This window comes from Saccopteryx bilineata, chromosome 5 (genome assembly GCF_036850765.1).
Source record: "Saccopteryx bilineata isolate mSacBil1 chromosome 5, mSacBil1_pri_phased_curated, whole genome shotgun sequence".
Lineage (NCBI taxonomy): Eukaryota > Metazoa > Chordata > Mammalia > Chiroptera > Emballonuridae > Saccopteryx > Saccopteryx bilineata.
Genome location: NC_089494.1, coordinates 54336443 through 54357579, shown reverse-complemented (window position 1 = coordinate 54357579; position 21137 = coordinate 54336443). Strand labels below are relative to the sequence as shown.

The 21137-nt window shown below is 40.1% G+C and overlaps 1 protein-coding gene across 1 annotated transcript in view; it reads left to right on the top strand.

Annotated features, from left to right (window-relative positions):
• Positions 1-21137, top strand: part of ITGA4 (integrin subunit alpha 4) — an 87653-nt gene that overhangs the window by 42963 nt on the left and 23553 nt on the right. The window contains exons 12-17 of the mRNA XM_066233688.1: positions 794-884; positions 1462-1507; positions 1900-2054; positions 5222-5376; positions 14965-15114; positions 19231-19307. Coding sequence (XP_066089785.1) covers positions 794-884; positions 1462-1507; positions 1900-2054; positions 5222-5376; positions 14965-15114; positions 19231-19307 — 674 coding nt within the window. The remainder of the gene's footprint in view (positions 1-793; positions 885-1461; positions 1508-1899; positions 2055-5221; positions 5377-14964; positions 15115-19230; positions 19308-21137) is intronic.

Genomic DNA, 21137 nt, shown 5'->3' with positions numbered 1-21137 from the left:
TGGTGCTGCTCTGTGTTCCTTTCAGTGCAAAGAGTAAGACGCTGGTGCTTAAATAAAGTTCCCTGGAATAACTCTGACTTCACTTTTATACTTTTAACAATAGGCATTTCAGTGAATAGGGGGAAAAAAAACTACATACACATGCGGAGTAGAAAAGCTTTTCCAAAGATACTTTTATGGAAACATTAGCTAATACTGTTATTTCTGAGTAGGCAAAAATAGGCAAGTGGCTTTCCATATTTAACATGAAAGGTATGCATTTGTCCAGCAAAAACTAATTTTCTAAGTATGGGTAGAAGCCTGATACTTATAAATCACTATCTAGACATAAAATTAGACACATGGATTAAGGAGCACATGACTTGTGTTGTCCTAGTCAAATTCTAGGAAGCAATCTGACTTTCATCAAAAGGTTGAATTATAGGCTGCACTAAGTGATTAGAAATGTCTTATTTTCCAGATAAATCACACTGGTCAGGGAAGTGAATACAGAGCCTGAAAGATGACTGGGGAGAGGGAGTCAGGGCTGTGATAGAAGATCTGTACTACATAATTTTCCTTTGCTCACAGAGTGAAGAAAGTCATTTTTTTAAATCACAAAATAGATCTCAACTGGCCACTGAAAGCTGGAAACTTGGATTTATCCTAGATTCAATTATCTTGACTTAACTAAAATGAATTTTGTTTAAAAACATGCCAAGGCACGAGAAATCTTATTACTTAACTAAATCATTGCTTTTCTGAGATATTAGGGGTTCAAAAACATTTCTCATTCAATTTACCTATTTTTCAGAGAATTGAAGGGCTTCAAATCAGCAAATCCTTAAGTATGTTTGGACAATCTATATCTGGGCAAATTGATGCAGACAATAATGGGTATGTAGGTAAGTATAAGACTTAATGTATTTAATATATTGAAATATGCTCTGTTGTGGATTCAGCTTTATTGAGAAGCACACAGAATGATATGAAGGAGTTCTAATTTACTGATAATTTTTTCCTTCATTTTTAAAGCTTTTTTGAATCCAAGGATGGGTCAGAAATGATCGAGAATTCCTGAGCTTTACACTGATAGTTATTTAACATTTTATTACCTGTTCTTTTAAAAATTAAAAGCACTCATGAAAGTAAATGAAACATATTATGATGAAAAGAAAGACTATTTTTTTCTTGTCATTTGAAAGATTTCTGGGTGAATGTTTTCTAGTCCAAAAACTGGATTTTCATTTTACATCGTAAAGTTTATGTTTGTATTTTATTATAAAGGGATGAGTGTCATTGTGACTCAGTAGATTCAGACAAATGTTGAATGAATCTTAAGATGGAAGCCTATCTTTCCTAATTAATTTTCTGTAAATAGTGTTTTGATATAGTCAAAAGGTGATATGTAGTTAGGTATTTCTGATGAAAAGTAATCACTTTGACTAATGATCATTAATCGTGTTGTTTTTTATCCTCCAGACATAGCAGTTGGTGCTTTTCGGTCTGATTCTGCTGTGTTGCTAAGGTAAGGTTGATACATTTCACTGCTTAATGACAATTGGGCTTAATTATAAATGATGGGAGGCAGTTTTTAAAATCAGCGGTGGTTCTGACCTCATAATATTCTTTTTGATATTACAGAATTTAATTATGGAACTTTAGGATACTTTTCTCACCTTACATAGATATAATTAATATAATCCGACAAAGTCAGTATTTTTAGAAATTTAAATAAAAATTCCTCTTGATTCACGCATGGAAATTTAATTGAGTTTGTATACACATACTATTAATAAAGTAGTTTCATGAAATTACCGGGTCAATGAAAACTGACAAAAGAAATGCAATTCTTTTTTTTTTTATTTTTAAGGAAAAATAATTCTGTAATTAATATTGTTAATTTTATTTCCTCTTTAGGACAAGACCTGTAGTGATTGTCGAAGCTTCTTTAAACCATCCTGAGTCAGTAAATAGAACAAAGTTTGACTGTATAGAAAATGGCTTGCCTGCTGTGTGCATGGATCTAACACTCTGTTTCTCGTACAAGGGCAAAAAGGTTCCGGGTTATATTGGTAAGAGTGCCCTTACAAAATTAATAGCATGTGTACTTTACTCATTCATCTCACAATTACATTTTGAGACCTCACTCTGTATCAGCTTTGAAGGCTGCTTTAGGTGAAGAGAGAGAGTTGCCTATTAGCGCATCTTTCTTCCTCATTCTCAGATTCTCTTGTTATTCTAACCTACAAGTGGGGCACATTAAGAGGCTACAGTTGTTTAGAGATTATGACAAGAAGCAAACCAAGAGTATCACCTACTCTATTATTTAAAGTGAACTAACTGAGCTTAATCTGGAAGAGCTCTTTAGACCAGGAAGAACATCACCACAGCTCCTCCTCTTTTTTACTGGGCTCCTTAGGGGTCCCCAAACTTTTCACATAGGGGGCCAGTTCACTGTCCCTCAGACCGTTGGAGGGCCGCCACATACAGTGTTCCTCTCACTGACCACCAATGAAAGAGGTGCCCCTTCTGGAAGTGCGGCAGGGGGGTGGATAAATGGCCTCAGGGGGCCGCATGTGGCCCATGGGCCGTAGTTTGGAGATGCCTGCAAGCCTGGTGTTAGCTTGAGTTGGAAACCCAAGGAAAGAAAAGATTCTTTTCTTTCTAGTCTATCCTGTCTGAGTAACTGAAGAAGCTTGTCTGAAGTCTAGACCCTGATCCTCATGTTCATAAATAACACACATCTTTTAAGGATCTGTTGTGACTTTCAACACCTGAGTGCCCATGCCCATTTTTCTGTACGTTGGCAACTCTCAGTTATCTGCTTTGCAGAAAGTAGCATTGATCTGGTTTATCCAAAATTGTGGTTAATCCCAAATCACAAATATATGACTGTTTCATAAGTATTATATTTTTTACTAGCAGATTAATGTTCCGAATTATGTTATACTTAAGTGAATATGGAACTTGCCTATGGTAGGGGAGAAGGAAGCATACCTGGGTTTGTCATTTGGACATCAATAATTCACAAAGTTCATGGGACCCACAAGACCTATCAGGAGCTGATGTATTCATGACACTGCAGGCTGTCATCATTGCAGCATCATGAAGAGCAGCAAATGCTGAAGCAAACATGGATATGTAACAGATGTCCCAGTCTGAATAGCCTGTAATGAGAAGAACAGAATGAGCCTAGCATCCCTACTTGCAGTCAGAGTCATTTTATTTTTATAGCACCCTGCAAAAGTCTTGGCTAGAGACGCAGTGATGGGACTGTGGGCAAATCCTTCACCTGATTCCTGACTGGAGAAGAGGAAGTTTGAGAGTGCGACCCCAGTACCACAGGAACACAGACAAGCTGGTGGATTATCTGGAAGATGCATGTTAAATCGATGGGACTGTTTCCCTTTATGTAAAATCAGCTTTTGTTGTACTAGATATTGGCCAGATATTTTTTTTCATTGGTTGAAAACAAATATATAAAATATATTTATATAAATAACCACAGCATTGTTACCCCAACATGCTTTATAGTTGTCATAAAATGACTCCTTGGGAGAAATAACTCACATTAAACATGTTTAATAACACCAGGAGATTTTGTTGCTTACTGTGAGTGATTTTTTATTCACTTTTCTTCATTTACTTTTTGTCTGAATTTGCGGATGGCTATGTCAATTGCAGCTCCATTTCTAAGGCTTTGAATCTCAGCTACTGCAATTTCTAAGCCAATTGATTGGGACTTTATTATTATTATTATTATTATTAATATAAGGAAGATTGACAGATGTATTTGAAATTTGTAGGAGTACTAAAGGTTTTATACTTAGGTTTCCTTGAAATAAGTAGGTAAAATCCTACCAAAAGAGTTAGTTATTCCTAAAATGCAAATGAACATTTCAGGAATTATATACAGTCTCCAAAATATTATCACACTTATGAGTGACATTTCAGCAGACTATTAAATGTAGCTTGTTTTGCAAAGATCCCTTTTAGATTCAAGAATAGGCTCTTGGTAAGATCTGGCTTGGAATGCTTTCATTGCTTGTAAATTTTCCTTGTTTTTTTTCTTTGCTTATTGAAGATAATTAGAAGATTTACTATTATTTACTATGTCAGACTTGAAGTAAGGTCTTACCAAACTGCCAAAATATTTATTGAGAGAATAAAACAAGTCTATCTATACTTGTTTATCTTTGCACAAATGAGCTCTCAAAGTTCAAGGTAGAAACCAATAAAAACATAGAGAAGACTAATCAAGGGCTGGAAAAGAAGACATCTTTGAGTAAACTGTTTATGTAGGTTTGACTTTTTAATCATGTTCACTTTACACTAAAAAAACTAAAACAAAAAAAGCAACAAATAATTCAAAAGAAAAATGCCAACCCTTCAAATTGGAAACAAGTGGAAAAAATGAACTTAACAACATATGAAACTACATAACCACACAAGGTAGAAATATTATGAGTGACATTTTATTGTAGTATTCTGCTTGTACTTTTTTTTTTATTTTGACAGAGACAGAGAGAGGGACAGATAGGGACAGACAGACAGGAAAGGAGTGAGATGAAAAGCATCAATTCTTTGTTGTGGCACCTTAGTAATTCACTCATTGCTTTCTCATATGTGCATTGACCGAGGGTCTACAGCAGAGTAACTGACACCTTGCTCAAGCCAGTGACCTTGGGCTTCAAGCCAGCGACAATGGGGTCATGTCAGATCCCATGCTCAAGCCAGCAACCTTGTGCGCAAGCCGGTGACCTCAGGGTTTCAAACCTGGGTCCTCCACATTTCAGTCTGATACTCTGTCCACTGTGCCACCACCTTGTCAGGCCTGCCTGCACTTCTTTAATCAGATGTTCTAAGGACAAAAGAGACTCCAAAGAAATCTGAAACGTTAACATTACTCAAGACTTTTATTATTAATACCAATTTTGGTTTTGTAGTTTTGAAACACATATAGAGGAGGATTAAGCAAATAACTTATTTTAATATTGTTAAAACTATAAACCTAGAGAAAATTTTATAATTTTTATTTCTAATAACAACTTTTGAAATTTGTATTTTGTAATTGTTCCCTCTTTCATATTTCAGGTCAGTTTTTAAAAGCTATTTAATGAAGAGAATTTAAGATAGTTTCGATATTCTCTGTAACTTTGACTATTGTCACTTCAAAACTAACAAAATAAATGCTTTTAGGTAATTTATATTAATTGCAATTCTCTCTACACTTTTACAGTTTTATTTTATAACATGAGTTTGGATGTGAATAGAAAGGCAGAGTCTCCATCGAGATTTTACTTTTCTTCTAATGGAACTTCAGATGGGATTACAGGAAGCATGAGAGTTTCTAGCACTGTAGCTAACTGCAGAACACATCAAGCATTTATGCGGGTAACGTACACTAGTTTTCATTAATCAATGTATAAGCTTCATTATTGGTATAGTAAAAATCTTTGTGCATTGGTATCTATTTATAAAATATACTGTATTTGCCCATGTATAAGACAATCCCATGGATAAGATGCACCCTAATTTTGGCGCCTGAAATTTGAAAAAAAAAATGTATTACATAAAGTTATTGAACTCAAGTTTTATTCATCATAAAATTTGTACAACTCCTCAACAAACACGAAAAAAAGCAGGAAATGCAAGTAAAAAATCTACAACCACTATATAAGACGCACCCAGTTTTTAGACCCCAAATTTTTAGAAAAAAAGGTATATCTTATACATGGGGAAACACGGTAGTTAAAAACAAGTGTAATCTCCTCCTGAACTAGCTGACCTCTTGCTCTGGAGTCAAAGCCTTTGAAAACTTGTGTCCTGGATCAAAGTCCACTTTTCGCATCTTCTGTATTTCACATTTATTACGTTTTGCGGCATTGCTATTTTTAAAAATTTGTCTTTTCCCTTCTGTGACTGCAGTTTTCTATCCCTGTTTATATACTGGTCTAGAAATGGACTTAGTGAACAGCTTTGCTGAGCCTCAGATCTATTCCTGAGTAGGGTGTTTTGGGGGGAGCACAAAGAGGGGGAGACAGGAGGTGGGAGGTTGGTTTGTTTTTCATGTGACTCTAACAAAGCAGAATCCAACATGACTGCTTTTGGTTGATGTTGTCTCTGTGCCAGCGTCCTCGGTGATGTCAGTGGGAATGTGCACAGTTGCAATGGGGCCGGGATCAGCTATGGGACAGGGCGATGGTTTTCATGTCTGTTTAGGTGTGTTCTGCCAAAGCACAGTTGATTCCATGTTTCTTTTATTAAACACTCATTCCCAAACTGATCATCACATTCCTTGTGTTGGTCAGATTTTGTCATATGAAGCAAAGCCAGGTCTTTTTCATTAGGGAATGGTGTACTTCATCAGGAAAGCTATTGTCCTAAAAAAGCCAAACTATTCCCGGGAGCCCTTTCTGGGATTTTAAATAGTAGCCTCGGCTTAGAACTTAATTTTCCCTTAGATGCTTGTTCCAAGCCAATGCAAACAAGCATCAGGACTCCGGTACACTATTAAATGCTAAGAGCACTAATCCCTATGCTATTTTCTCATTTCCCTTAACAGTTTTTATTGTTGTACTAGAATGAAGCTATCAGATGGTCCAGAGCCAAAGTATAGAATGATATTAATGTAACCACCATTTATATGGTAGAGATGAAAGGGTTTTTTGTTTTTTTTTAAATTCTACATTGTTGTGATTTTACTTAGGTTAGTCAATTTGAGAGTCTAAAATTGAAACCATTTTAAAGGCAATAAAAGGGTGCTCTCGTAGTTACTCAGGGAAGTAGGGGAAAGAAGGGAGTGTATTTTCCACCCCTACCAGCATGGTACCCGAGGAGAGGCATTTTGAAATATTAACACTGCTATTCTTCTATGGTCTGAAAGAATGGAGCAGCAGCCTGAATTCTTCTATCTTTCTAATAATAGAGAAAAAGAAGCTAGACACTGATCAGGATGCCTGGGTTGTTCCTTTATTCTATAAAGCACATCCAGTGTCAGCAGTGTTGACATACATATGCATTCTACCTTGGCACCTCTGACAGTGAAACGAAGTATTGTTTATTATTTATCTACTCGGGCCACCGACCCCTCCTCTCAGAGGACTCTGGGCCTGCTAGTTAGGCATGTCTTCCTAGTACAGCTGTTTCCTTTGGCTGTACCAAGTAAGCTCCCCTTATGCATTCACTCAGTTCAGTAGGTAGTTATTAAGGGGTAAGCATGTGTCAGGTTCTGTTTGAGGTCCTTGTGATCACTGAGTGAAATGTAAAATGATTACTACCCCCATAGCGCTTAAGTTTTGTGAGGGTGAGAAAATGACATGATAAAAATGTAAATTGTGCAGTATTTTAGAAGATATGGATGATGGAAAAGGGGAAAAAAGGGTAGAGTTTTTAAAATAACGGAGTTCTATAGGAGGAGTGAAGAGTACAATTTTAACTAGGCCTCATTCAGAAGGTGACATTTAAGCAAAGACTTGAAGGAAGTGAGGAAGTTACTGGGCAGCCCTCTGGGGCAGTGGTTCTCACCTTTAACTGGTAACAGCAGCATCACCTGGGGGGTTTGTTAAAACACAAATTGCTCAGTTCAGCAGGTCTTCAGCGTGGCCTGAGGATTTGCATTTTTACAAAGCTCCCAGATGAAGCTGTTGCTGCTCATGTGGGAAGCATACTTGGAGAACCACTGACCTAGGAGAAGAACATAGAAAGAAGAGCTAGGTAAAACTGTTTCTAGACAAGAATGCCCCTGGTGGTCTTAGGGAACAAGGGGAGGCAGGGAGGGCTGGAAGAGTGAGGTAGGGGAAGAATAGTGGAAAAAGTGATCACACGGGATCTGTGACATTTTCTCTGAATGAAATGAGGATCTATCTGACTCAGTAATACAAAGGAATATTTGGCCTGATCTGTGGTGGCGCAGTGAAGAAAGCGTCGACCTGGAATGCTGAGGTCGCCAGTTTGAAACCCCTGACTTGCCTGGTCAAGGCACATAGTGGAGTTGATGCTTCCTGCTCCTCCCCCTGTTCTCTCTATCTCTTCCTCTCTCTCTTTCCCTCCCCTCTCTCTAATAAAAATGAATAAATAAAATCTAAAAATAAACAAAACAAATCCATTAAAAAAAAAGAATACTGTAACTCTGGTGTTGAGACTAGATGCTAGGTGACCATGGGTTGACACAAGGAGAAGACACAGCAATAACCCAGGTGAGAGGCGATGGCTTCATCAAAGATGGTGGCAGTAGATATAATGAGAAGCAGTGGATCCTACACAATCTGCTGACAGATGATATGTCTGGTATTTGAGAAAGAGGCTCTGAGGTAACTCTAAGTTCTTTAGGCCAAGCAACTAAAAGAATGTAGTTTTCATCACTCGAGATGATATGCAAGAGAAACAACTTTTGGGTGGAAAATTGTGGACCTAGTGAGTGGAGATACCTGTTTTGCTTTCAAGTGTAAATATCAGTTCAACATTTGTATATACTATTCTGGAGTTGGGGAGAGATCACTTCTCAACCTTTTGGCTAAGATCAAGTGTGGAGTTGGCAAGAGGCATAGAACTGGAAATATAATTTAATGCATTTTTGGCATATGGATGGTTTTTAAAGCTACACAAGGTGGCTGAGATCACCACAGGAGGAGAAGAGGGTGAAGATTGGCACACTGGGGTGCTCCAATACGCAAAGGTTGAAGAGAAGAGAAGGCTTGCAAAGAAGATTAGAAGGCCCAATCAGTAGTAAAGAAGAAAAGCAAACACCTATAGCAAGTAAAGTGAATAATGCAGAGCGAAGAGGAAAGCTTGACTGTTTTCAATTCTGCTGCTTGGTCAGATCAGATGAGGGGCTGAGAACTGGTCATTCAGTTTAGCAATGTGGAGGCTGTTGGTGATCCTGGCCATAGCATTTCAGAGGGGTAGAAGAGGCAACAGCATTTCAGAGGGGTAGTAGAGGCAATAGCGTTTCAGAGGGGTAGTAGAGGCAACAGCATTTCAGAGGGGTAGTAGAGAAAACTGAGAGGAATTGGAGGATAGGCTATTCTGTCACAAAGTTTTGCTCCACCTGGAACAAAAAACTGAGGTTGAGAGTCAGTAGGTAGCATGAGAAGTTGAATGAAGTGTTCTTTTTTTAAGATAGGAGGAACAGCATGTTTTTATAATGATAGATGTGTCCCAATAGAGTGAAACATTGTACTCACTGGTATCCAGAGATCTAATGAGTACAGTTGCCTTAACATGTTGGGTAATAATTATGAAATCAACCTGTCTACCTATTTAGTGAATTAGTTCATTCTTTTTATTCCCTTGGTTTTCCTAATTTTTGGATTTAGAATTTCTGAAATAAAAGAATTTTATTTTGCTATATAGCTTTTTGGGTGGTTTCTAAAACCTTTTTAATCATAATGTCAAGAAAATGAGTATTTGATTACTAAATATATTTTCATTTTTTGTTTTTTATATATTTTATTTGCTTATATAAGCACATACTTTCATGAAGTTTAATTTGTTCTAATGCAATTATATTTTAATCATAGTACATTATGGATCAATCCACATATGCATACATTTCTGTTGAAAATTTTAGTGCAAGCAAACATAACTATACTGACATTATGATATTCTAGAAATGAATTGATTACCCCAACATGTATTAATTCTTTGTTAGACTGCAAGATCTTTGAAAACAGGATATTATCTTTTGCAAGTTTGTGTTCTTTTTTAGAACTGACATATTACATGAGGCAGAGAATCAGTCAATATTTAATCAATTTATGGATAATGTCTTCTTCATGCTATTTAAAGAATTCTGTAAAGGAAATCTAAGCATACCTGTTGATATAATGGTTAGGACACCTGTCTTTGGCGTATTGTGTTAGCTCAGGAAATTGTAGTGCTGGATGTTTGATAGTTCTCCAACTCTTGATCCATGCTTACTAGACAGTGATTATAATTGCACAAGTCATGTTGGCTTAGGTTCCAATCTATGCCTTAGTCCAGGCGTCGGGAACATTTTTTGACTGAGAGAGCCATGAATGCCACATATTTTAAAATGTAATTCCATGAGAGCCATACAACGACCTGTGTACAATATGCATTATCCAATAAAAGTTTGGTGTTGTCCTGGAGGACAGCTGTGATTGGCTCCAGACACTTGTAACCATGAACATGAGCGGTAGGAAATGAATGGATTGTAATACACGAGAATGTTTTATATTTTAACATTATTTTTTTTATTAAAGATTTGTCTGCGAGCCAGATGCAGCCATCAAAAGAGCCACATCTGGCTCATGAGCCATAGGTTCCCGACCCCTGTCTTAGTCTTACCTTCTCTCTTTCCAACACATTCCCCATGTTTGGTAATAGAGGGACATTTCACAAAACTCAAATCTGATTGTACTCCTTGTTCATAATTCTTCTGTGGAAGGACTTCCCATGTAGATGAGGTGGCCCTCCATCTTCTGTGATTGTGTATGCATACAGCACCATACTCATCTCCCACACTATCTGCGGATTTATGAGTCACTGACTGTGACATAGGTACCAGCTTTCAGTTTTATGTCCCCTGTCTTATACACACTAGATTTATGAATAGATATCTTCAACTGTTTATACCTCAATATTATTTTTCATTCAGTAATATTTTATAAATTCCAACCTTTAAATAAATCTGTTCACTGTCTAATATAAGCACAGTAGGACATGGGCTGACAACTCAGTTATCAAGTAGGCCATAAATACAAATTTTTGTGAAAGTCAAACAAGACGGTAGACTTTGTATAATTTCAGGCATGTGCTAATTTGCATGCTTATGTGAGCCTTCTTGTATGTAATTGTCCATAAAAATATGGCATGGCATCTTCATTATTTTTAATATGCCCATCCAAATTAAAAATTTTAAGCAAATCTATACTTTTTCTCTCCCAAATACTTAATTAGTCACTTTAAGACATTTTTGATATTATAGCATTTGTCTTTAGGTGAAGCTGTTAAAGTTAAATAAGTGTGAATATCTGTCAAGTACAGTTCTTGCAAGAGTGCACATACATTTTATATATTGTGAGAAAAGTATAATTAAGAGCTAATTAGGATAATGAAAGTAATATCCACCAGATGTAGAAAAGACCTTGTAGAAAATTAGTAGGAATTAGATAACATGTGATTTGGTCAAAGCAAGCTTGTTGAGAAGAATTAAAACAGTGGACATGTGGAGAGACAATCAGTGGCTGTCTAGCTCCTATACCTAGGGGATAATTTAATCAAGTTTGCTATTGTAGTACCCAGGGCTTCAAGCTGTTCCGTTTTCACAAGTTGATAACTTGGGATTTGGGCCTTGATTTGTAGCATTCCTGTGTGGTCAAGGTTTTGTATTGAGATGATCACTTATCAAGTTATTGAATGAAATCATCTCTATGTGTAAGGTTGGAAAAGTAAAGAAAGGTCTTGGCTATTCTGATTCATGCTCCAAATCTTCTGGGTACCACTTAATCAATACAGAGTGGGGCAAAAGTAGGTTTACAGTTGTGAGTACACAAAACACAGTTTACTCTTGTGTTATTATTTACTAATTATTGTATTATTTTCCATACACTGTAAGCTTACTTTTGCTCACCCCTGTCTAAGTCTAACGCTTGTTATGTAGGTCATCTTCTTTGTAATGTTCATTGATGGGCAGTAGTCTAACTTTTTTTTCTTATTTCTTCCAAATGTTTACCAGAATTTCTTTTTATAAGAAACTGAAATTCAGTAATTCCTGGTTAGCTTATATAGCTATCTTTTGAAAGTAAAATGTGCATAATGATTATAATTTCTAACATCTATTGAGAGCTTAATAAGTGCCAGGTACTGTGCTGTTTTATATTCACAGTACCATTGAATCCTCACAATAATAAAGTGTAGGCATCATCGCTCTCATCATTATCATTATTCCCATTTTCAGATGAGGTAGCTGAGCTGCAGACATCAGCTACAATCCTACAGTTGCTTTTAGATAGTCATGTTTAAGCCATGTTCCAATTCTATAGTTGTCTATAGATAAATAGAAACATGGCCCACTGACATTACTCAAAGGAGTTGGGTTACAGCTAAGACTTACTAAGATATTAAATTTAAATTAAGTGCCATACAGAGTGTAATGGATTTCAAACAGGCTACAGTTTCTGTATAATAGATAAACAAATCCAAGAACTCTTTGTAAAGTGTAAAAACAACCTAGAAAATGTTATAAAACAACTGCAAGAAGATTGAGTAAAGTAAATAAGATAAAATATTAAATATACTAAACAAATTATTTTGCTGTATACCTATTAGAATAAAGGATATGTTTCAAATTATGAAATCAAATGAATCAAACTGTATCAAAATATACTGAAAGATCTAAAAAGAAAACTTGTATAGAAATTATATTTCTACAAATCTAGAGGAAAATGTATAAAATATTTACTAGTACTTTGAAATAATTTACAATAGAAAATGTAAATTTATAAGTTTATAATAGAAAATGTTTAGACCCTTTGGATAGAGTGTTGGCCTGGCATGCAGACATCCCAGGTTAGACCCCTGGTCAGGGCACACATGAGAAGTGACCATCTGCTTCTCTTCTCCTCCCTCTTCCCCTTCTCTTTCTCTTCCCGTCTTGCAGCAGTGGCTCAGTTGTTTCAAATGTTGACCCTGGGTACTTGGTTAGCTTGGGAACTATGCTCCTCTCACTGACCACCAATGAAAGAGGTGCCCTTTCCAGAAGTGTGGCGGGGGCCGGATAAATGGCCTCAGGGGGCCGCATGTGGCCCGCAGGCCGTAGTTTGGGGACCCCTGTTCTAGTGAAATCTAACAATCTCTCGTTAGAGTCATAGAAATTATTCAGAACTGACCCATTTAGCAAAATGAGTGAACTGACTGATGACGGAGATCAGATTTTATTTAAAAGCCCCGGAGTTATGCTCTTTAAAAAAGTTAAAGAAAAAAGATTGCCTCAAGATATTACCATATCCCGAACCTTCAGAGGCCCTTGGTTGATTCTGGATCAACCAAGGATAGCTTGGTTGATTCAAGCATCATTCCTAGACGGAGGTTGCTGGGTGGATCCCGGTCAGGGCACCTGCGGAGTCAATCTCTAGCTCCCCTCCTCTCACGTGCGGAGTCGGTCTCTCCGGCTCCCCTCCTCTCACGTGCGGAGTCGGCCTCTCCGGCTCCCCTCCTCTCACGTGCGGAGTCGGTCTCTCCGGCTCCCCTCCTCTCACGTGCCGAGTCGGTCTCTCTAGCTCCCCTCCTCTCACGTGCCGAGTCGGTCTCTCCGGCTCCCCTCCTCTCACGTGCGGAGTCGGTCTCTCCGGCTCCCCTCCTCTCACGTGCGGAGTCGGTCTCTCCGGCTCCCCTCCTCTCACGTGCGGAGTCGGTCTCTCTAGCTTTCCTCCTCTCACGTGCGGAGTCGGCCTCTCCGGCTCCCCTCCTCTCACGTGTGGAGTCGGTCTCTCCAGCTCCCCCCATCCTCTCACCTGCGGAGTCGGTCTCTCCGGCTCCCCTCCTCTCACGTGCCGAGTCGGTCTCTCTAGCTCCCCTCCTCTCACATGCGGAGTCGGTCTCTCCGGCTCCCCTCCTCTCACGTGCGGAGTCGGTCTCTCCGGCTCCCCTCCTCTCACGTGCGGAGTCGGTCTCTCCAGCTCCCCTCCTCTCACGTGCGGAGTGGGTCTCTCCGGCTCCCCTCCTCTCACATGCGGAGTCGGTCTCTCCGGCTCCCCCCCTCCTCTCACGTGCGGAGTCGGTCTCTCCGGCTCCCCTCCTCTCACGTGCGGAGTCGGTCTCTCCGGCTCCCCTCCTCTCACGTGCGGAGTCGCCCTCTCCGGCTCCCCTCCTCTCACGTGCGGAGTCGGTCTCTCCGGCTCCCCTCCTCTCACGTGCGGAGTCGGCCTCTCCGGCTCCCCTCCTCACGTGCGGAGTCGGTCTCTCCGGCTCCCCTCCTCACGTGCGGAGTCGGCCTCTCCGGCTCCCCTCCTCTCACGTGCGGAGTCGGCCTCTCCGGCTCCCCTCCTCTCACGTGCGGAGTCGGTCTCTCCGGCTCCCCTCCTCTCACGTGCGGAGTGGGTCTCTCTAGCTCCCCTCCTCTCACGTGCGGAGTGGGTCTCTCTAGCTCCCCTCCTCTCACGTGCGGAGTCGGTCTCTCCGGCTCCCCTCCTCTCACGTGCGGGGTCGGTCTCTCTAGCTCCCCTCCTCTCACGTGCGGAGTGGGTCTCTCCGGCTCCCCTCCTCTCACATGCGGAGTCGGTCTCTCCGGCTCCCCCCCTCCTCTCACGTGCGGAGTCGGTCTCTCTAGCTCCCCTCCTCTCACGTGCGGAGTGGGTCTCTCCGGCTCCCCTCCTCTCACGTGCGGAGTCGGTCTCTCCGGCTCCCCCCCTCCTCTCACGTGCGGAGTCGGTCTCTCCGGCTCCCCCCCTCCTCTCACGTGCGGAGTCGGTCTCTCCGGCTCCCCTCCTCTCACGTGCGGAGTCGGTCTCTCCGGCTCCCCTCCTCTCACGTGCGGAGTCGGCCTCTCCGGCTCCCCTCCTCTCACGTGCGGAGTCGGTCTCTCCGGCTCCCCTCCTCACGTGCGGAGTCGGCCTCTCCGGCTCCCCTCCTCACGTGCGGAGTCGGTCTCTCTAGCTTTCCTCCTCTCACTTTACAAAAATAAAAGAAAGAAAATGTTTATGTTATAAAGTTATGAAAAGTATGCACAGAAAATACCGTAAAAGAAAATATACCCAAATGTAGACCTTTATATATTATTGGATGGTTATAATTTCTCATCTTTTATGCTATTTTTATGTTTTTTCTAAAAACATGAATGTTTTTGTAATGTGAAAAAATACAAATTTTTTTAATAATTTAAATGGTAAGATTTTTTGATTTCTGTGTGTTGTGTTTGGCCCTATGCAGGAAGTATAGGACCTCTCTCTCTCTCTATTTTTTTTTTAGATTTATATGCTTATTTTTATTTTTAATTCATATGGTTTGAAATTTCCTTAGAAAGATGTGCGAGACATCCTCACCCCAATTCAGATTGAAGCCACTTACCACCTGGGGCATCACATCATCAGTAAGCGAAGTTCAGAGGAATTTCCACCACTTCAGCCAATTCTGCAGCGAAAGAAAGAAAAAGACATCATTGAAAAAACGGTAGAAATATTTATTTTTTTACTAAAAAATTGTGACATGTAACTAAAGAATTGTTTTTTGAAATATTGCATAATTCTAGTGAATTACTGAATTTAAAAAATTTAATTAATATTTTTTAAGAAAGATTTATTTATGCTGTGTCTTGTTTTTCTTTTTTTTTTTCTTTTTATATTCCCTTCAGGCTATTGAACCAAATAGTTAAAATTATGCATTTAGTCATAGCACTGGTTTCCCACACATATAAAATGTTAGTTTTCTCACCTGGAGGCTTTGCCTGTGAAGGCAATGTATTAATGTATTACCGGAGATCGCTCGTACTGAAGTAACTGCAGTCGTGAGTTAGTTTCTCAGAGGCGGCGTCATGTGTGTGTAGTTCTCACCTTCTGTCTCTTCTTTCTCATCTCCCTTTCACTCCACTCACAATCATGTATGTCTTGTTAGTCAAATTCCTTTGTTTAGTTTTACTCATTTATAAACACATGTATTTATGTTACACATCAGTTTCTCTTTTTATTTTATTTTTTAATTGAATTTATTGGGGTGACAGTGGTTAACATAATTATACAGGTTTCAGGTGCCCAACTCTAAAACACCTCTCTGTATACCATGTTGCGTGTCCATCCCCCCCACCCCCGTCAGGTCTCTGTCCATCTCCATTCATCCCTCTATACCCTCCCCCACCCCCATCAGGTCTCTGTCCATCTCCATTCATCCCTCTATACCCTCCCCCACGCCCGTCAGGTCTCTGTCCATCTCCATTCATCCCTCTATACCCTCCCCCACGCCCGTCAGGTCTCTGTCCATCTCCATTTATCCCTCTATACCCTCCCCCACCCCCGTCAGGTCTCTGTCCATCTCCATTCATCCCTCTATACCCTCCCCCACCCCCGTCAGGTCTCTGTCCATCTCCATTCATCCCTCTATACCCTCCCCCGCCCCCGTCAGGTCTCTGTCCATCTCCATTCATCCCTCTATACCCTCCCCCGCCCCCGTCAGGTCTCTGTCCATCTCCATTCATCCCTCTATACCCTCCCCCGCCCCCGTCAGGTCTCTGTCCATCTCCATTCATCCCTCTATACCCTCCCCCGCCCCCGTCAGGTCTCTGTCCATCACCATTCATCCCTCTATACCCTCCCCCACCCCCGTCAGGTCTCTGTCCATCTCCATTTATCCTTCTATACCCTCCCCCACCCCCGTCAAGTCTCTGTCCATCTCCATTTATCCCTGTATACCCTCCCCCACCCCCGTCAAGTCTCAGTCCATCTCCATTTATCCCTCTATACCCTCCCCCACCCCCTTCAAGTCTCTGTCCATCTCCATTTATCCCTCTATACCCTCCCCCGCCCCCGTCAGATCTCTGTCCATCTCCATTTATCCTTCTATACCCTCCCCCACCCCGTCAGGTCTCTGTCCATCTCCATTCATCCCTCTATACCCTCCCCCGCCCCCGTCAGGTCTCTGTCCATCACCATTCATCCCTCTATACCCTCCCCCGCCCCCGTCAGGTCTCTGTCCATCTCCATTTATCCTTCTATACCCTCCCCCACCCCCGTCAAGTCTCTGTCCATCTCCATTTATCCCTCTATACCCTCCCCCACCCCCGTCAAGTCTCAGTCCATCTCCATTTATCCCTCTATACCCTCCCCCACCCCCGTCAAGTCTCTGTCCATCTCCATTTATCCCGCTATACCCTCCCCCGCCCCCGTCAGGTCTCTGTCCATCTCCATTTATCCTTCTATACCCTCTCCCACGCCGGTCAGGTCTCTGTCCATCTCCATTTATCCCTCTATACCCTCTCCCACGCCGGTCAGGTCTCTGTCCATCTCCATTTATCCTTCTATATTCTCCCCCACCCCCGTCAAGTCTCTGTCCATCTCCATTTATCCCTCTATACCCTCCCCCACCCCCACCCCCCAGCAATCCCCACACTGTTGTCTGTGTCCATGAGGGTTTTTTGTTTTTGTTGTTTTTTGAGGGAGTTTTTTGGTCCTTTTTGCTCAATCCAATTTCTTTTTTAAAATTAACTGTATGCTTTCCAGCCTCATCTCAGGACCAATTGCATTTTGAGATCCTGCATTCTAACCAGTGCGCTACTCTTTCCAGTTTATCCCCAAATATATCAGTGTCGCTGATGGTGTATTTATTTCTGGGAGTCCAGTTGTTCAGAATATTTCTGTCCAACAACATGAAGACATAGTCAACAGGATATTTTGGGGAATGGTAAAAGCATTAATTAAAATGTTCTTAATGGCACACAGAATGTGAAAGATAAAAGGGACATTTAATGATCTAGCTCAGTGGTCTCCAACCCCTGGGCCGCAGACCGCTACCGGTCCGTGGGCCATTTGGTACTGGTCTGCAGAGAAAGAATAAATAACTTACATTATTTCCATTTTATTTATTTTTAAGTCTGAATGATGTTTTATTTTTTAAAAGTGACCAGATCCCCTCTGTTACATCCGTCTAAGACTCACTCTTGATGCTTGTGTCGGTCACGTGATACATTTATCCGTCCCACTCTAAAGGCCGGTCCGTGAAAATATTTTCTGACAATAAACCAGTCCGTAGCCCAAAAAAGGTTGGGGACCACTGGTCTAGCTCATAGCCTGTTTCAACAAAATTGCCTCTCAGTCACTTTAAGATATTTGAGCTTACAATCACCACTGTCTATTCTACAGTGTTAGACTGAATAAACATACTAACTTAAGAGCAAATTTCCTCTATACCCATATATATAAAAAACATTTCTGGAAGTCAGTTTCTTTTTACATTCTTTTGTTTAACTTCACTTTTCAGTATCAACTATTTTTAAATGTTTTTTACTGTTTAAGTACACAAGCCAAAACCTAAGCAATTTGTAGTTATATTAGAACAGTTCACATTTTATTCTGTTTTCCAAATAAGAGTGGTAGGAAAAAAGTCCTTTTCACCTAATCCCTTGGAGAAGGGTTTACGCTTGACCCGTGCTTCCCAGGATCAGGCGACTGGGAGCTGACGTGCAGTTAGACAGCACTCCAGATTGCCATTTCATCTCCCGGGCTCCCTCTCTGACTTTCTAAATTTCTTTCTTTTCTGCATCTCACCTTTTTTACCTTAGCATCTCATTTTTTTCCTTTTTTCTCTTTTTCTCCTTTTTTCTTTGTTCAGCTTTGAATTCAACTATTCTCATGTGCCTTGTACCATCTCTGGGTCCTATTAAAATGCTCAGAGGTAAACAAATTCTGGAACCTCTAAGATAGGCTATCACTAAATTTTGTTCAATGTATTCTTTTTTAAAATTTATTTATTGATTTATTTTAAATGAGAGGAAGGGAGAGAGTGAGACAGATTCCCACATGTGCCCCGACCAGTATCTACCCGGCAATCCTGTTTGGGGCTGATCCTCAAGTACCAAGCTATTTTTATCACCTGAGGCTGATGTACTCAGACCAGCCAAGCTATCCTCAGCACCAGGGACAATGCTAGAACCAATGGAGCCACTGGCTGCAGTATGGGAAGAGGGAGAGAAAGTGAAGAAGGAGAGGGAGAGAAGCTGATGATCGCTTCTCCTGTGTGCCCTGACCAGGGATCAAACCTGGGATGTTCATATGCCAGGTCAATGCTCTATTCACTGGGCCACCAGCCAGGGCCTGTTCATGTGTTCTTAAAGTAAAATTTCTAAATTTTTACAATTCATTATTTTCAACAAACATAAACTAGCTCTTACTATCTGCTCATGTGTAATAAGTGGACTCAAAGCATGGGATAATTGAGAGGAATTTGACAAAGAACATCTTGGCAGTGTGGGTATTAAATACTTAAATAGGTTATGACCACAGTTTGGTTAAAAAATTTTTTTACAAATATTAGGAAAGAAAAGTTCAATTTTTCTACCTAACAAATTTAAGCTTTAAGTTTGCCTGTTGAATGAACTTAGTTCTTTTAGCTCTGTAATTATTTGTCATTTAAGCCTACCAAGTCTCACATTAAACTCTACAAAACAGGATAAAACAAGGAGTTAGCAATTTGGTTTATTCTTCTCATGTATCATATGTCTTAGTATTAAAAAAAAAAGAAAAACAGAAATGTACCTACTGATTGAACTAATAATAAAATACTGTCATGTATTATTTCCAGATAAACTTTGCAAGGTTTTGTGCCCATGAAAATTGTTCTGCTGATTTGCAGGTTTCTGCAAAAATTGGATTTTTGAAGTAAGTGTACTCTTTGTTATTCATCAAGATGGGATAAGGGGCGTGCCTGGCCTGTGGGTTTAAAGATAAAAGGACTAAGAACTAATATTTGGGGGTTAGCAGCAGTTAGAGAACTAGGAAAGAACAACATTCTACTGAGAGAGATTAAGGGATACATCTATACATCATTCACGTAAGTATCCACTTAAAAATGACCACTTTTTGAAAGAATGAGAATATGTGAGCACCAACACTTTATGAAGCATATTTTAATCTTTTACTGGTAATTGAGGAGATATTTCAGGATCTCACTGTACCTTAGGTTATTATTAGAATGGTAGTTGTGTTCTAGACGTTTATCAGCACCTCAATATGAGTTTTAAGGACAAAATGAGCTAAGTACTACATAATGTGAGGTTTCTTATTACCCAGAAAAATAATTACATAATTCAGATTGATGTATAAAATAAAGATATTCCAAAGTATATATGACACGTTTGAAAGCGACTAATCCACCTTGTTCTTCTAAAATCACATGAGGGGACCAATAAAAGGAAAACATATGTACTGTGCTTGGTATAGTGCCTAGCATGTAGTGAGCACTAGATAAATGTTGATTGCTGTTATTTTATTATGGGAAATAAACCATTGTAATTTTGTCATGTCTAGATACTCCTGAATTGAAATTGTTTAGTATATCAGGGAAACATATGAAAATAGGGACCAAAAGGGAATGCACAGCTCAGCTTGAAGGATGACTGCAAATGGGAAATGAAAGAGGAGAAGGAGGCATCAGTGACAGGGCAGGGCAGTGAGGGGCTCTCCTGGGAGGTAAATCTGTAAAGGAAGGAAGTTTAATTTGGGGCACATTGAGAAGTTTAATTTGGGGCACATTGAATTTGGTGGGACATCTCTATGAAGCTCTCTGCTTGAAAATCTAGTTCAGGGTTACTGTGCAAGTCCTCTCCACATTCCTGACTTGTGGTAATGCTTTGGGCTGCAGTAGGTGAAATGTGCATTTCACAGGGAAAAACAGTAAAGACTAGCTCTTGGGGGGATAGGTTAATTTAAAAAACTTAACAAAAATAAGGAGTCCCCCGGGAGACGGAAAAGTACTAAGAGGAGAACCAAGTGCACTATGAAATAGTTAATATAAAAAGAAGAACTTCATATTGTAAGGTCTGTAGAGAGACCAGAGGGCATGACTGAGGAAAGATCATGAGAGTTAGAATGTAACTTAATGGGTTAAAACAGGATGTCACTGACAAATTTTAAGATAGGAATTTCAGGGCAGTGGTAGCTGAATGACAGGGTCGGTGCTTAAGGGAAGAAAATATACTAGGAACAAGTGGATGTATCACGTTATTTATTCAATCATGCAAAGACGGGAAAAAGAATAAATTGGAGAGGGAATTTTTCTACTTATATCCATGATAGCTTTTGACTACCTCTTTTGACTGTCTTTTGCTTTCATCTCCATGATGTCTTTCTACTCCCTTCTTTTTCATTGTCTTTGGAGGACCTTTGATTTGGGCTCTGTTGACTCCCCAGATGGTTTTCTCACCCCTTTCTCACACTCTCATATTTTCCTTGGATAATCTAACCTATACTTGTGACCTCACTTGACCTGTCTACACTGCCAATGCCCAAATCAGTTATCTCTGGGTTTCACACCCACACATCCAATTGTCTATTGGACATGTCCTCTTGAGTGCCCAGTCATGGTCCACCAATGATGACACACAATTAGTTACCAAAACCAACAACCTGGAATCTCAGTCTGTATTCTTCTTCCTTTCTTACCTCTCACATTCAATAAATTACTAAGTTTTATAATACTACCACTTAAAG